The sequence below is a fragment of the Siniperca chuatsi genome, linkage group LG3, assembly GCF_020085105.1.
Source record: "Siniperca chuatsi isolate FFG_IHB_CAS linkage group LG3, ASM2008510v1, whole genome shotgun sequence".
Lineage (NCBI taxonomy): Eukaryota > Metazoa > Chordata > Actinopteri > Centrarchiformes > Sinipercidae > Siniperca > Siniperca chuatsi.
The window spans coordinates 22,987,206-23,004,037 of NC_058044.1; the positions used below are offsets into that span (position 1 = coordinate 22,987,206).

A 16,832-nucleotide genomic window follows, 5' to 3' on the forward strand; every position below is an offset into this window, starting at 1 on the left:
ATATATATATATATATATACATATATATATACATATATATATATATATATATATATATATATATATATATATATATATATATATATATATATATATATATATATATATATATATATATATATATATATATATATATATATATATATACATATATATATATATATATATATATATATATATATATATATATATATATATATATATATATATATATATATATATATATATATACATACATATATATATATATATATACATATATACATATATATATATATATATATATATATATGTATGTGTATATATATATATATATATATATATATATATATATATATATATATGTATATATATATATATATATATATATATATATATATATATATATATATATATATATATATATATATATATATATATATATATATATATATATATGTATATATATATATATGTATATATATATATATATATATATATATACATATATATATATATATATATATATATATATATATATATATATATATATATATATATATATATATATATATATATATATATATATATATATATACATACATATATATATATATATACATACATACATACATACATACATACATATATATATATATATATATATATATATATGTCCTACCAATGGCTAGAGCGGGCTGGATTGAAGGACAGCACAGAGGCACTCATCATGGCTGCACAGGAGCAGGCCCTGAGCACCAGAGCAATAGAGGCCCAGATCTACCACACCAGACAAGACCCAAGGTGTAGGCTGTGCAAGGAGGCCCCTGAGACAATCCAGCAAATAACTGCAGGGTGTAAGATGCTGGCAGGAAAAGCATACATGGAGCGCCATAACCAAGTAGCTGGCATAGTGTACAGGAACATCTGCACTGAGTATGGACTGGAAACCCAGAGGTCAAAGTGGGAAACACCTCCAAAGGTGGTAGAGAATGACCGAGCCAAGATCCTGTGGGACTTCCAGATACAGACTGACAGAATGGTAATGGCGAACCAGCCTGACATCGTGGTGGTTGACAAACAGCAGAGGAAAGCCGTTGTGGTTGACGTGGCGATACCAAGTGATGGCAACATCAGGAAAAAGGAACATGAGAAATTAGAGAAGTACCAAGGGCTCAGAGAAGAGCTGGAGAACAACAGTGGTGCCCGTGGTCATCGGAGCACTCGGGGCAGTGACCCCCAAACTGGAGGAGTGGCTACAGCAGATCCCTGGAAGAACACCAGACGTCTCGGTCCAGAAGAGTGCAGTACTGGGAACAGCAAAGATACTGCGCAGAACCCTCAAGCTCCCAGGCCTCTGGTAGAGGACCCGAGCTCGAAGGATGAGATCACCCGCTGAGGGTGAAGGACAAAGTTTTTATATATATATATATATTATATATATATATATATATATATATATATATATATATATATATATATATATCCATATATATATACATATAATATCCAGGGTTTTGCTGCTACAGCCTTGTCTGGTGTGACCAGTAGCTTATGGTGGCTAACATTAGCTAATGTTAGAAAACTTTAGTTAGATATTGCTGTGTAACTAACATTCACATCTTCAGCACCACTCTGGTGATTTACACTTGTTATCGATAATAGCTGTTTTTTTCTGTGCTCTCACTGACAAGCTGTGTCACAATTTAACAATCAGGTTTTATCAGAGTGAACCTGTGTAGAGTCCCTGTGAGGTGCCGTGAAGACCCAGCAGGTAGTTGATCATGGAGGACTTGCCGACACTCCATGGTCCCAGGAACAAGACCATGGGCTTAGAGGTGACCTCACCATCTGCACAGTTTGTGACAAAGACAGACACAGAAAGAGGTTTGAGAGACAGAGAGCCAACATAGAAAATTTGCTTTAGAATTTGCTACAATAATACCTTGGACATTGTTGAATACAAGGCTCCTAATTCATTACACTTGATACTTCAACTGGTTCACGCGTGCATCTTTTTCATAATCTTTTGAACAAGCTGTGGTTGCTGAGCTGTAAAGATATCACTACATGTGGTTGTTTTTCCCATACTGTTTAAAAATGGTGATGTCAGTGAGTCTGTTGATCTCAAGGTCCATCCAGCACGTTGGCCCAGAGCAACATATCTGGCCAGAATACTGCAAAGTTTGACTGAATATTCATGGTCCTCAGAGGGGGGCCACTAAAAGTTCAAATTTCCACTAGGACATAGGAAATAACCAAATCAAATGGTCAGATTGAAATTTTACCACACATTGACACACATCCAAGCTCCCCTGTCACTCCATTCATCCTGTCATCCTCATTGTGTACAGGTCTTTCCATTCTGCACCACAAGGTGTCCCAGAGTCACACGGTACAGTTTGAAGTCTTAGCGTATAAATAATCCTTCCTGCCCGGAAGGGCGATGGAACAAAGTAGGGAGTCTGGCCCACACAGCGTTCCCTTTAATTTTCAGCAGACAGAGTCCTTATTGTGCTTCGCTGTGTGCCTGGTTTTAATAATGTCAGGACCTGGCTCTATTTCTCCTTAATTATGACTTTGTTTGTACTTCACTGTTTCTGTGCAGCTCCAGTTTATTAAACCATGTGCTGAGTGGTGTGGTGAACTGATAAAGGTGGTTAAGAGCTGTGAGGTGACGTGTTTTTGGTGGATTTTCTGTTGGCTACATTATGTTTTTTTACATGACAGTTAAGTGTTGGAAAATGAAAATGGTAAACACATAAGTATCGGCTTACTTATTTACCATTATGCAGAATGATAATATCTTTATTGAGAGTTGTGGTGTCTGACCAATACTAACAACAAAATACCATGGGGAAGGATTTCATCTGGGGTTTTTTTTATTTCTAATTTTACGTTACAGCATCTGACCTGAACGCAGTTAAAGTCATTAACAGACAGAACACAGTTGCTGATGTGGGCCTGCGAAGCCTGTCGAAACACTGTTGGTGATATTTGTTGTACAAACAAATTGCTGTTAATGCTTGTGTACGTGCCGTTTTATCCAGGTGTAATCTCCAACAGGAAGCTGATTTACCTGTGACTTCATGCTGCCTGAGTTCGTTGTATTTGTAGGCTTGCTCCATTGGCTTGATGGCAGCGTGGTAGATGTTCAACAGCTTCTTCATAGCAGCTAGAGAGAGAGAGAGAGAGAGAGAGAGAGAGAGAGAGAGAGAGAGAGAGAGAGAGAGAGAGAGAGAGAGAGGAGTGTAATAATTGGGATATAATGGTGAGAAGACATTTTGGACCTCGGAGTATTATTAATGTTCTTGCTACCATTACTGATTACAACAGTTGCTTTGGCAGTACATGATGAATCGCCCTCATAAAGTTTATTGAATCGAGCTGAGGTGATTAGGAGGCTGGCTCGGCTGCAGCACTTTGGCCTCTCTGAAATGAACCAATCTGGTTAAAGACAACAGAGAGGTTTTCATGCCGAGGACAGAGTTACACTTTTGCACTGATTAATCACCTGCCTCAAGACATGTCTGCACGCTCACACACATACACACATGCATACATGCACGCATACAGTACACACACTCACACATAACAGCCCCCAGGACTTAGACATCATGAAGCAATTTTCAGAATAGTTTCGGCAGAAAAGCCCCCAAAATTGTCTCAAACTTCCTTTCATTCACATGCAAACACATCGGTTTTTCTTTTCCATTGACAAAGTAGCTGTAAACAATCTGCTGCATTTTCATTTCAGGACAGAACTTCAGGCATTTCCGCAGCAAAAGTCTGAAAGACATTTGAAATGGTGGGCAGCACAGCAATGTTATCATTGAACTTCTAATTTTTGATCAGTAGGATGTGGGTTTCACTGGTTGTGTTTGTGTGTATGAGTGTTTGGGTGTGTGTATATATATATATATATATATATATATATATATATATATATATATATATATATATATATACACATACATATGTATGTATGTGTATATGTGTGCTAGTGAGGCTAGTCTTTCACATGCTTTATGCCCTTTCACTGCATTTCAAGGAGAGAAATTCCGAACCACGTATTGTCTTACGTACGCTCCTTACCTGAGAACTCTGCTGATGGTTCAGCAGTAGCCAATCGCAGCGTGTCTTCAATGTGGGAGCGGTCCCTCAGTGCTGGGCCTGCTTTTTCCTCATGTTCTGATTGGAGGATCAGACTGTCAGTCAACTGTTAAGGTCAAAAGCCCTGACATGCATTTACCCGTGACTATTAAATGCCTAGTCTAAAAGTGTTTTATAAATAAAGGTAATTATAAATTGACAAAGAAGGCCTGGAACGCAAGTTTGCAGTTTTCTATGGCATACACTGGCAATTAACGAGATGCTACATCTGTGACATGAACCACATTCTCTTATCCACTACAGCTGTCAAAGACGATTAGTAAAAACTCAGCTGACATGGTTACAAAATAAATGTGCTCCCCCAGGTAAATGGTTTCCTGCGTTGTGAGTACAGGCCCAACTGTTATATCATGATGTTGTCTATTCCTTTCCTCTGCTATTTTGGTTTGTTTATTTCTGTACCAGAGGTTGTTACTAATTCCCCTTTAACTACACACAGTGTCATATTCTGGGGGTTCGGCATGCCCGGGAGAAAGAGAGAGAGAGAGAGAGAGAGAGAGAGAGAGAGAGAGAGAGAGAGAGAGAGAGAGAGAGAGAGAGAGAGAGAGAGAGAGAGAGCGGTGCTGTCATTTCACGACCCATCAAAGTTAAATGCCCAGTGAAACAAGAATCATGAATTTTGAATTAAAGTGCTTAAAAGACAAAGGAAGTTATGCTAGAAGAGGATAAACACCAGCCACAGGTGCCCTTATTAATGGACTTTTGCTGCTCTAAAAATATGTATGAATGATTTATCAACCATTAATTACAACTCAGAAAGAAGTATGTACAAAGTAAGTTACAAATCCTTAAACAACAGGTATGTTTTTTTATGTTTTCTTTACAATAGATTGTTTCCTCTCTTTTGTTGTCTAAAATTGTTTTCTCTCGGTTTTGTACTCCGCTGTTTCTCTCCTTCCTGTACTAGGTGGTATTTACTTTGCTTTTTTTAAAAGGAAAAATTGTATTAGCAATGAAATGTGTCTTACTCACCTCTTTAGGATTACCTCTTTTTTATCTCTTTTTGTTGGAAAATAATCAAGTCTCTGTGTACAAGATTTCTTGACGTGTATGTTCGTCTTTCAAAATATAACAAATAATTAATGACAAAAAAAGTTTCCAAAATGTTTTGTTTTGTCATCTTGAACTCAAACTGTTGTTATGTGATGTTGATAAAATAATTACTCTGAGATCATAAGAAAATATTTTTGACAACTGATGTTGAATCAGTGCAGAGATCATAAAATGAACAATAAACAGTACCATTTCTCATGATCACAACACAATATGACCTAAACAACAGAATCATTTTATGTCAAGGTCACAAATAAGCTTTCTTGTTATCTACCAAAAATATCACAACAATCCTTCCATATGTTAGTCAGAGGTATTCAAGAAATGACTGGTGGCTGCTCTAAATGGTCAGCCAAGTTATCAAGTTTGGTGGTGGAAAGCGCCTCAACAGACACAATCGCCTCAACTCGCTGGCGATAAAGCAACAAAAACTAAAACTACTGTGGATATCTAAAGAATTTTCAACAACCGGGTCAAAAAAGATGAGACACATTAGATAAAACAACCTCCGTGAGTGATGGGGAACTCTTTTAACATTCAGCCATCATCTTTTATAGCAGGTGTCAACACCCAGACACCAGATAATGGCATGCTTCCTTAATTACAGAAGCACTGACTGGATGGGGACAGACTGACTGCAACAGGATCCCTCAAGCTCTGCTTGTCGCTGCTTGGACTGTCTGACAGAATGAAGGCAAGACATTGACCTCTAGTGTCAGTGAAAAGATTTAAGTTACCTTCTGCTACAGATTTACTGTTGAGATGACAGGAGATTAATAAATCTAAATACACTTAAATGCTACAGGAAATACTATACTATACTATATTAATACTATAAACCCAGATGGAGTTATCCTTTTGTACCTTTGGTTTGAGACTGTGCAGGCTCCTCTGCAGTCACCTCCTCCACATCAACAGGTGCCTCTTCCACTGTGGTTTCCACTGGTTTCTCTTCCACAGCTACATCCTCTACAGATTCTGGAGTAACCTCTTCTACAACAGGCTCTGGCTCCACTTCAGGAATGACCTCTGGTTCTGGTTCAGGCTCTGAAATAACCTCAGGCTGTGCAGCAACTTCGACCTCAGGCTGTGCAGCCACTTCGACCTCAGGCTCTGGTTCAGGCTCTCGTTCATCCTCAGATTCTGCAGTCACTTCTGGCTCTGTTTCCTCAGGTTCAGAGTCTGTTTGAGGAAGCTCAACTGGTTCTGCTTCTGGTTCAGATTCATCTGCTGCAACCTCCTCCTCAGCTTTGACCTCAGCAGCAGTAGCTTCCTCTATGAGCACTTCCACACTTTCCTCCTCAGCTGCTGCCTCTGTATCCTCCTGTGTGTCTTCACCCTCTGGTTCCTCAATTGCTTCTTCAACTTCAGCAGCTGGTTCTTCCTCTTCTGCAACTTCTTCCTGAGGTTCATTCACTTCCTCTTCCTCATGGGATAACTCCTCTGCTTCTTCCTCTCTTTCCTCAGTTTTCTCCTCCTCTTCCTCAACCTCAGCTACCGTCTCCTCCTCTTCAGATGATGCAAATTCCTCAGCTACTTCCTCCTCGTCCACACTTTGATCCTCCACTGACTCAGCCTCCTCTACAGGCTCTGCCTCAGCCTCCTCCTCAGATGTTACCTCCTCTTCTTCTACCTCTTCCCAAGAAGCTGCCTCCTCCTGCTCTTCTTCTCCATCACTGGTCACCTCCTCAGTGGAAGCATCCTCCTCTGCAGGAGCTGCTGCTTCCTCCTCCTCCTCATGCTCTGAGACAGCAGCCGGCTCTTCTTCAGTATCTAAAGCTGATGGGGGTTTGCAGGGCTGGCACATGGCCTTCTCCGGGGCCGGGGTGTCGTTGGAGGAGCTCTGGCTGGCGTGATCCTCTGTTGTGTCACATCTACAGGAGAAGAGGTCTCCCTCTGGCTGCTGGAGCTGCAGACGCACCAGAGGCTCCTCATCATGGAGGGAGGACCCTGCAAGGAGATCTAAGAGAAGAGGAGAGGAGGAAATGTGATTAGACAAGATAACCTTCTGTGCTTGTGTCTCTTTCCAAAAACATTTCAGGTTATAAAAACATTTCGAATGTACGAGAGTATTTGATCAGCACCGTTTTACAGCAAGACAAATAAGATCTTGGAGTAAAAATGTAGAATTCATTGATGATCAGAACACTGATCATCAGTGGCTTTTTAAAAGGAAAATGTTCAGAAGTAAACTTTCTTGGCAAAACATATGCTGTGATAGAACCCTGTTATATTCCACCTACTAACCAGTGAAGTCTGGGAAAAAGTTAAGAACTGTGTGTTGAAGTCAGGATGTTGTTAAGCTCAGAGGAAGTATTTTAATGTTAATAAGCACAGCAGTGATTTGGCAAACTGCAATACCTATGACACTTAGAATGACAGAAATGTTTTCTTCAAAACAAAATGCATCCATAAGGCTTGAAAACACAAAACAAAACAAATGCACTGGAATGCATTTCTGACCAATCAGACTGCATGGTGTGAACTAGCTGGACCAGTCACCTTTGTTTATTACATCAGTGCTCAGTCACTGTAAAAGAGCAGAGCAGATCAGATGTTCTGCACCTCCCAGATTTAAGACTCAGATTTCAGCTCCTTGAATGGTGACACTAAAGCATGGACTATTTGAGGCCGACGTGCAGTGGACAGTTGTGTAGAGAGTCTAAAAGAAGACAGCTGAGTGGATAGAGTGGCTTGGAATAGAATAATATATGTGTTATCATTGCATTAATGTATTACTGTTGTCATGTTTTAATCTAATTAATAAGTCATCTTTCATCAAAAAGGAGTTGGGTTCTAACCACATAAATAGGTCACATTGCTGCTTTTTTACTGGTCAAAACAACCAGAACACTGGTGAATGAATGAATTTGGGCTTAATCCTTTTGCAAACATGTAAGCATATTCTCCTTCATTTTCTCTGTTTAAAATTAATTTCAGTGTTTCAAAACAAAATCTCTTCAAAATAAGAAAAACATACTTGAATGTATGTTTGTTTAAGTTGTTTTAAGCTGTACAAACACAACAAAACCCAAACGGTACAAAGGCCAACAGATATATTTGGCTTAAGCCTGACACAATAATACCAATATTATTTGGTTTAGATACGTTTAAAAAACAGTTTATTACACAGAAAATAACTATATTCAGTGTTTCTCTAGAATTACACAATTCTCTTGTCAGAAAAGACACAGAAACTGCATTTAGACCATGAAAATGAAACATTCTGAAATCCCAAATACAATAATGCTAGTTCTAGCAATGATTCTAATAACTATACAACAAATGTATGTTATGCTGTATATCTTTTTCATATGTTACATTACAACAAAATCTGATTTAGGACTTTCATTGACAATTATAGTCACTGCCATGTTCAACAGGCACAGTGCCTTTTCACTCTGTGGAACAAGCACTTCTCTTATGTGTCATATTCTGTCATACATGTCTGCACTTGCTGAAAATATTATAACATTTATAAAAGTTAGTGGAAGGTGATTATATTTTGCGTTAAGTACTTGGTATCATGTTCATAGACATAAAGTTTCCTCAAAAGCAAAGCCAAAGATGGTTTCATTTTTTCTCTCAGGTCAATAATATACAGAACAAGACATTTACAAGCTGCTTGCACACACAGTCCAGATCACATCCAGGTAAACAGATGTCACCATCCCTCAGCATCATGTAGTAGATTACAGTTACTATGGCAGAAAAACAATCACAGCTAAAACAGGGGACTCCCTACACCACATGCTTACATGTACATTAGACACTCTTCACAACCACAGTGTACAAAGAGCACAAGGCCATGACCTCTATTTAATTATAACTCCCTGTGAGGTCTTAAGACTGAGGAACGCATGGTACACAGTGTGATATGAGACCGCTGAATGCATGTCTACAGTTCATGTTACAAGATGGGGTCAGCATGTGGGATGAAGACTAATAGCTGTAGACAGCTGTCATAGGTTTTACACGTTCGTAAGGCTTCTGGATCAACGCCCATCATGAGCAAATAGGCTAATACTTAGGAAGAAGCTAACACATGTGCTGATAGCTTTAGATGTTCTTACACTTTTAAACCTACAGTAACCAACTTTTTGGGCCACTTGATATGGTGAACTTGTTAGCAAATAGTATATATATAATAATTTACACATCCAGCAGTTACAGAGCAACATTATCATTAATTTGGAGTCGTGTTTCTGTTCACCTGATGAATGTGAGTCCAATATTCAATCTCTTTTAGCTCTGTTTTTGGTCTCCACCAACTCCTGAGAAAAATATCTGGCTCTTTAGCTGCTAAATGCTCCACTATCTTCACCAGCTAGTTGCTAACTGTGTCTGTCTGCTGTTTGGTGCTGAGCAGGTGGTGTACAGTGGGGTTTTAGAGCTTTTTCGCTGAAAACAGATGTCTGCTGTGGCTGAAATCAACGCTATGAGAGTGGTGAGAGTGAACCTGAGCCGAGGGGAGCTGCAGATTCAGGTGATAATTCTCATCACGACGAGCGACCTCACATAGTTTTCACATTGTCATTTTATACATTGTTATTATAAAACACATTGATTGTAGATTGTAAGTATTTTGTCATCATTTTATCATGTTTAATGCGATGCAGGAGTCATTTTGTGAAGTGTTGATGTGACACTTTTAGTGTTAGCCCCTAAACCTGCTTCGTCCTCTTCAGTCCTCTTTTCCTAAATGATGTTTGACACCACCCAGAGTAAGGCTGGGGTGTAAAGACAATTTATTGATTTGCCAGCATGGCCAACATAAATGAACTCACAGTTACTCAATTTTCAGTCTGATTTCCATATAATTGAACTGAGAATAGTTACAACGAGTAATGACATCTAACCAGAAGTTCAACCAACCAATAAGAGCACAGTCCTGAATCTTTAAAGGCCCTGCACACCCACACAGGTGTTTTCAATTATTCAACAAGGTATGTTGTCCCGCCCTAACAGGTGCAACAAAACTAATAGGAGAATGAGTGAGATGTCAATCGAGTCCAGTTGGTACACACCCACACAGTCCTGAGCAGGCAACATAAGGGAAAACACCTGTGGGTGGACTATGGGTGTGTAGGGGCTTTAGCTAGTCGGACTGTAATTAATCTGGACAAGCAAATCAGAAGTGCATCAACAAGAAAATAAGGAAATATCATGCAGTATTAATATTATCCTTACATTTATGGTAATTTATGCAAATACAACAATTTATTGCATTACACATTTGAGTTCAGATCATACAGCCTTACGCCAGAGGACAAATATGAATGTGTTGTTCAGCTGTGATTATATGTAACTGAAATGGGCATTACTAACAGCAGCAGATCATTTTCATGCAAACATTTTGTCTTGTTGTAGCAAAGAAAAGCATTGGTAAAATGAATAAAATAAACAACAGCTCACTTCAATTTAGGTGTCCTGGTATTATAATCATGCCATCAGCTGAAGATGCAACACATCCTTTGGGGGCAGTGGTTTCTCTTTCTCATTCATGATGGATTTCTGTTTTTTGTGTCATGATAGCTTTGTTCCAGACATCTCCAGTTAGTTCAGCAAAGTGAAATCCCAATGGTAATTGTCTAATTATCAGGCTAATATCATGACAGATGTAGAAAGGAGATCCCTTCCTCTTTGATTTTGAGGGATACTACACCAAAATCTGAAACTTTAAAATAGCTTAAAAAAAAAGCTGCCAATAAACACCATTGTTTCTGCTCTAATAACATGCTTACATGACATGACAAGGTGCAACACCAAATGTTTTTTTGTATGGAAGTTGCACGAACAGTAGTATGGTTATGAGCTGATGTGAGTGTACAGTACAAAGCCTTGAAGCTGAGTCCTCCACACCAAGATCAGTTGCTTCTGAGTCAAGATACATTTATATTTCAGGCTAGATGGAAGACTTAATGCTCACCTAGCTGTCCTAAATGATGCTAGCAGGACTCTATATACTCTCCTTTTCCAGCACCATCCTCCATGACGGCTTATTTTAAGGCCCTGAATCACACATCAAACAATTTTGTTTCATGATGTCGCTTGTCATCTCTCGTATCTGGAAGCTTTGTTAGCTTATCACCTGTTGAGGAGATTGTCAGCGTAAGTGACCAGAGAACATCAAGTTTATATTCCCAAAGCATCCACACTGTGTGCAAACTGTGAAGATGAAGACATTATGTTCCATAATGTTTTCTGCATTGTGATGATAGTTTTGCTCTTGACTTTTACCAAAAGTGACAGTAGTCTTATTCCAAGTCTAAGCAAAGGCCAAGGAAAGAATCTGGTCATGGCAGGTCACTGTTTATTGTAATATGAACCCAGTCAAAACCTACAAGTGAAACCAATGGATTTCCAGTCGTTGGCTAGGCCTTCACTGATCATAATGGTAATGCATTTAAATTGGCTTAAGAGTCCAAGCGTCAAATCAAAATCATCCAAGAGATCCAGCACACAAATCACCTCTACAGATAATTGGAGGTTTAAAGGTCTACTGACCTTCATCAAGCCAGATTTGTTCTTTTAAGTATTTTTGACAGCTTTGGGGAGTCTGTCACTGGCAGAGGTCAAGGTATGAGCCTTTCAGGCTTCTGGCATTCATGAGGAAGGAGTACGGTAATGCTGTTGTGATTGAGCCATGAGGGAGGTTTGGATGCTGTCCAAAGACATAGTGCCACAGCATCGTCTGCATTATAACATGAACAGCAGCAGCAGCCAAGATCCTTAAGTGCGCTGGTGAAGATGGGTTGCAGAAGTTAAGTGACATTACATAACAAGGTCAGTCCCTACAATCCCTAGTGACCATGAACTGGTTTGTTTATGTTATATTGAATAAGGTAAATGTGCTTTTGTTCTCAGATTTTGATCCATTAATTGCCTGGTTTATGTAGGAAGCAGATATTTGTGCACCATGATGTGATGATATAGGACAAGCTCAATGCTGTATTTCTACAGAGTTAAATGTGCACACGACAAAATGTATAACTGATAATTAATGTAACCACAAGTCCTCTGCAAACATACAGACTGAGTCGACTGGTTTTTCTCCGTGCCTCAAGATCGTTATGAAGATAGTGGAGGGATCATTTTCTGCTGTGGTAGTGGCCAGTCCATGGCTAAATTAAATTAAAGTTAACATAGTTGGGAAGATGAGAAAGATGTGGCAGTGTGGGAGGAAAATATGAGAGAGAGAATACAAGTGAAAATACAGTGGGATCTTTGAGACATATTAGATTAACATTATGAAGAGGGAAAGTTTTTCCAAAGTAGGTTTTCTGTTTTTAATCACAATAGCAATGTGACGAAACCTGATAACTTTGGTGATCCTCAGACTTTTCATATAGCACCATCATCAGGTGAAATATTTCATTTGTCCAACACACATGCACATTCATTGCAGCATTAGGCTACTGTGAACTACTGCAGAGCAAGCCACTGAACAAGGTAGAGAAGGGCAATAAGGATATTGATTTATTTTGCATACAGTGGCAAGGAAAAGTATGTGAACCTTTTGGAATTTCATGGTTTTCTGAATAAATTTGTCATAAAATGTGATCTTCCACTGCCATTTTGAATGTTGAATGACTGTGTTCAATAAAGACATGAAAGATCAAAGATTTTCTGTGTAATTATTTTTAGACACATTATGTTTGTCAATACCCTTGACTTGAAGATCAGATCACATTTTATGACAAATTTATTCAGAAAACCATGAAATTCCAAAAGGTTCACAAACTTTTCCTTGCCACTGTGACTGTAGAGAAATTCTATTTATTTGGAGAAACAGGTAGGTACCAGAGATTTGAATTATGCTGCATGAGTAATTTGAGTTTTTTTTTTAACCTACATATACTGAAGGAATGAAAGTAAAATCTTTTCATCCAGCATTTCAGGCTGTGAGTAATTGATACAGAAATTGTATTTTTTTGGTAACGTATTCCTTTCAGGCAACATTTTTGTGTCAGCAGTGATATTCCAGTAAATTCAGGACCTGCTGTGAGAAAATGGCTAAACTGATAGGGTGCAACATCTGTGAGCCATAGAAAGTAACATTTTCTTCTTTTTAAAGCAGCACTAATTATTTTATTTGGTTACTTGGGGGCAGTGAAACAAGCTGTAAACATAACATTGACATATTATCACCATATAAAGTTGATATAGCAAATGTTAAAACAGTTGCCTATTTACGCATCCAGCAGACATGGAGGAACATAAGCATTTATTTTTGAGAGTTTTGTTTCTTTCCACCTGATGAATGTGATGATGAAAGTCTAATATTGACTCTGCTTTTTGCTCTGTTTTTGGTCTCAACTCCTCAGAAAAATATCTGGCTCTTTTGCTGCTAAATGCTCCACCATGTTCACCAGCTTGTCTCCAACTTTGTCTGTCTGCCGATTAGTGCTGGGCAGGTAGCGTACAGTTCTTTTTTGCTGAAAACAGCTGCCTGCTGCGACTGGAAACACGGTTGATGAGAGCAGTGACGGTGAACCAAAACAGTAAAGTTCCAGGCTGTAAAACCAAAATAATGAGCTAAAAGACACTAAAATGCTCTGTAGAGCTGAGGGAAACTGCAGAGTTGGGTGGTATTGTAACTGTCGGTTTGTCACTATGAATGTGCTCTTTCACATTATATACGTAGTAATTTAATCCGTTGTTAATATAAAAATATTGATTAGTGCAGCTTTAAAATTTGATCTTTGATAGTATTTTCAGACATTATTTGCAATGCCACTGTTATTATTTAAGATGCCTCAAGCATAAATAAAATACACATCTATCTGATTTTTCTAAAAACAAAAAGTATGCTGTGTAATTATTTATGTGAAACTAACTTGATCCTGATCATTGTAGGAGTATCAAAGAATAGTCAGAGTGTGCACATCCAAAAAACAGCACATTGTTTATCGGGAGTTATTAGTGTAGTGTGCAGATATTTTGTCTGCTTCTACCACCATCAAAGTTTAGTGCAATGTGCCTCTCTGGTGGTTCCTCACCCTGCTGTCGCTGCAGTGAAGCCTGGGCAGAGCACAGTGTCGCGGGGATAGAGTGGGACAGGTGCCTGGGTGCCGGATGGTACATCTTTGAGACAGAAATAGTCCTACAATGAGTCAGAGGGTGAAAAGAAGGAGGGATAATTCCACTCCTATTTTCAGGAAGTGTGGCGCTGTCCTCCGCCCTGTGATTGTCATGAGGCTGGCCTGCAACTCTGCTGCACTATTGCTCCCATTCCCTGCAACAGCGTGCAGCTGTGTGTGACTCAGTATCTCTTTGAAGACCAAGAACAATAAATGCATCAGCGCTAATACTGATGACATGCACCCTGCTTACTGTATTACTCGAGCATAATAGCTTTGATGAATTATGAGTTCTTCTTTTTAGACATCAGTGACTAAAACAAAAGTGCACAGGAACACAAACATGCAGCCAGCAGTGGGTTTGCATTTCTTGCTCATTTAAAAAAAAAATCTGCATCCATCTCAGCATACATACTAATTTATTATGGTTATATTTATTAAGGTTAAGCGGTGTGCTTTCTAATTTCTTAATCTACGCAACCTGTTTGAGCTCTACTTATCACTGTCATGGCTGCAGCAAAATTTTTTTGCAGACACGTACACAGACGTAATAAGCCTCACCTATTTATCTCATCATTGTGCATGCTATTTTTTGTCAAAAACCACACATTAGCAGCTCTGCAGACAGACAAAGCAGAGTGGGAGTGATAAGGCTTTACTGAGACATTTAATGCAGCACTGACTTCAGCTGGAGACATGGAGTGTATTTCTACGTCATCATTTCAAGCATGTGCGCCTGAGTACGTCTTCGTATGTGTATATGTACATGTAGATGCGTATGTACTGTAGATGTATGCATTCCTGAGAGTCTTAAAGAGATGTGTATCAGTGCCTGGCATTGGTGACCACAGTATCTGGTGACTTTGTCTGACTGACGCCTGACACCTGACTATGGCAACTTGTAGAGGCCAAAATGAACCAGTGCAAGGACAGACAAGGGTATTCTCTGACTCAACTTTAAGCAAGCATGATGAGTCACAGTCTCTAAAACGTGGAAACAGGCCGAGCAACAACTGTGAAGTGTAAATGTCTATAGTTTAATTAACGTATCACTGGTGTCAAAGCTGTAATTTGCTAATTTTAAAAATGTATTCATTCATTTGACATGGAATGAAAGGTAAGCCTGTAAAACATCTTAGTGCCTAAATCCCACTTGAGCACTGACTGGTAGAGTTACACACATGCACGCAACGGCTGAGAAAAGACAGTCAAACCGAAATAGATCCAGTGGGAAAACTAACAATTTCAGCCAGCTTTTGCTTTGGCTGCAGCAGCGAGTGTGACTCTTTGTAGTGAGTCCAAGAACACTCCGTCAGTGCTGTCATTGTGTTTGTCTCCAGGGCAGAGACAATAAGCAGCAGGCAGGACAGTTTCCATCAGCTGCTGTCACACCTCAGCCCTGACTTTTTCACTTGTACAACCACAAAGCTCTGAACTGCACCACCATAACATTCAGTACACTTTTCCTGCCCAATCAGCTGAGTTTACGCATGCTGTGGTGTGTGTAGATGTCCGTCAGACATATTTCAAACCAACTCTTGCTACATTAGGCTATGGAATACAAACAAGAGGCTATGGAGGCTGTTTGAAACACTCCACATCTGAAAGACACAAACCTCAAACTGGCAGAAAGCAAAATGATGACTCATTTAGCTGCATATTTATAGTCATTAAATCAAATAGCTCAACAAAAAAAATATATTGATCTTTTAACCTTTCCTTCATTAATGACCTATATAATCACTGTCCACATTCAACTCTCAGCAAGACATACAAAGCTCTCATGTGTTCAGACAGACCAAATACATATGTAGCTATCTAACTGCAATGGAACAGCATTTACATTTCACATACCACACCTGCTTAACTAACTCCCTAAAGTGCATCCAACAGTGTTAAAACCCTGAAATATTTCACCCGAACCCCATTGCGCTCCACCATACCTGCAGCAGACAGGGCCAGCAGAGACAACAAGCAGCACACAGACAGCAGAGACTTCATTTTGGCTGCCAGGGGCCTTCCCCTCATCTCCCCCGGCTATATATACTGCTCTGGCTAAAGGTCAGAGGGCATGCCGGTGGAGGTGGCGCCCAGCAACTGCATGGTATCAGCCATTGTGTGTCAGAACAGCTGCCTGGTCCAATCAGGAATGTGTAGAGCAGAAAGAAGCAGGACAAAACTGGCTGGCCATGCTGTAGTCTTGTGGTTTTATCACTGTGTTAAAGTCATTGATTTTAAGAGTAGATTTTAATGAGCTCATCTATTCAACTTTTAAATTCTAATTATCAGTACCATCCAGTAGTGTACTCGTGGCTTTCTACACCAACGTTCAGATGATAAAAAGGTATTTTTTTCTGTAAAAACATGCACATTTTGCAAAGCTAGAATGAGGCCTGTGTGCCACCTGTTTATCAGAAATGTGAACTCCAGGCTGCAGAGCAACTTCTCTCTGCTGCTGCCAAATGAGGAGTCACTCAATGTCACCGCCTGGTGGACAAAAATGTTCATTTTGTGCACAGTTTTAAGTAAACTAGGAAGCAGAGG

General features: G+C 39.2%; 1 protein-coding gene across 1 annotated transcript in view; it reads right to left on the reverse strand.

The window, feature by feature from the left end:
- Positions 1-16,355, reverse strand: part of LOC122873713 (sarcalumenin-like) — a 23,687-nt gene extending 7,332 nt beyond the window's left edge. Inside the window, exons 1-5 of the mRNA XM_044190792.1 lie at positions 16,232-16,355; positions 6,070-7,167; positions 4,075-4,170; positions 3,059-3,154; positions 1,714-1,830 (exon numbers count right to left, since the gene is read on the reverse strand). Of these exons, the coding sequence (XP_044046727.1) occupies positions 1,714-1,830; positions 3,059-3,154; positions 4,075-4,170; positions 6,070-7,167; positions 16,232-16,316 (1,492 nt within the window). The 5' untranslated portion in view covers positions 16,317-16,355. The remainder of the gene's footprint in view (positions 1-1,713; positions 1,831-3,058; positions 3,155-4,074; positions 4,171-6,069; positions 7,168-16,231) is intronic.
- Positions 16,356-16,832: the final 477 nt, after the last annotated feature.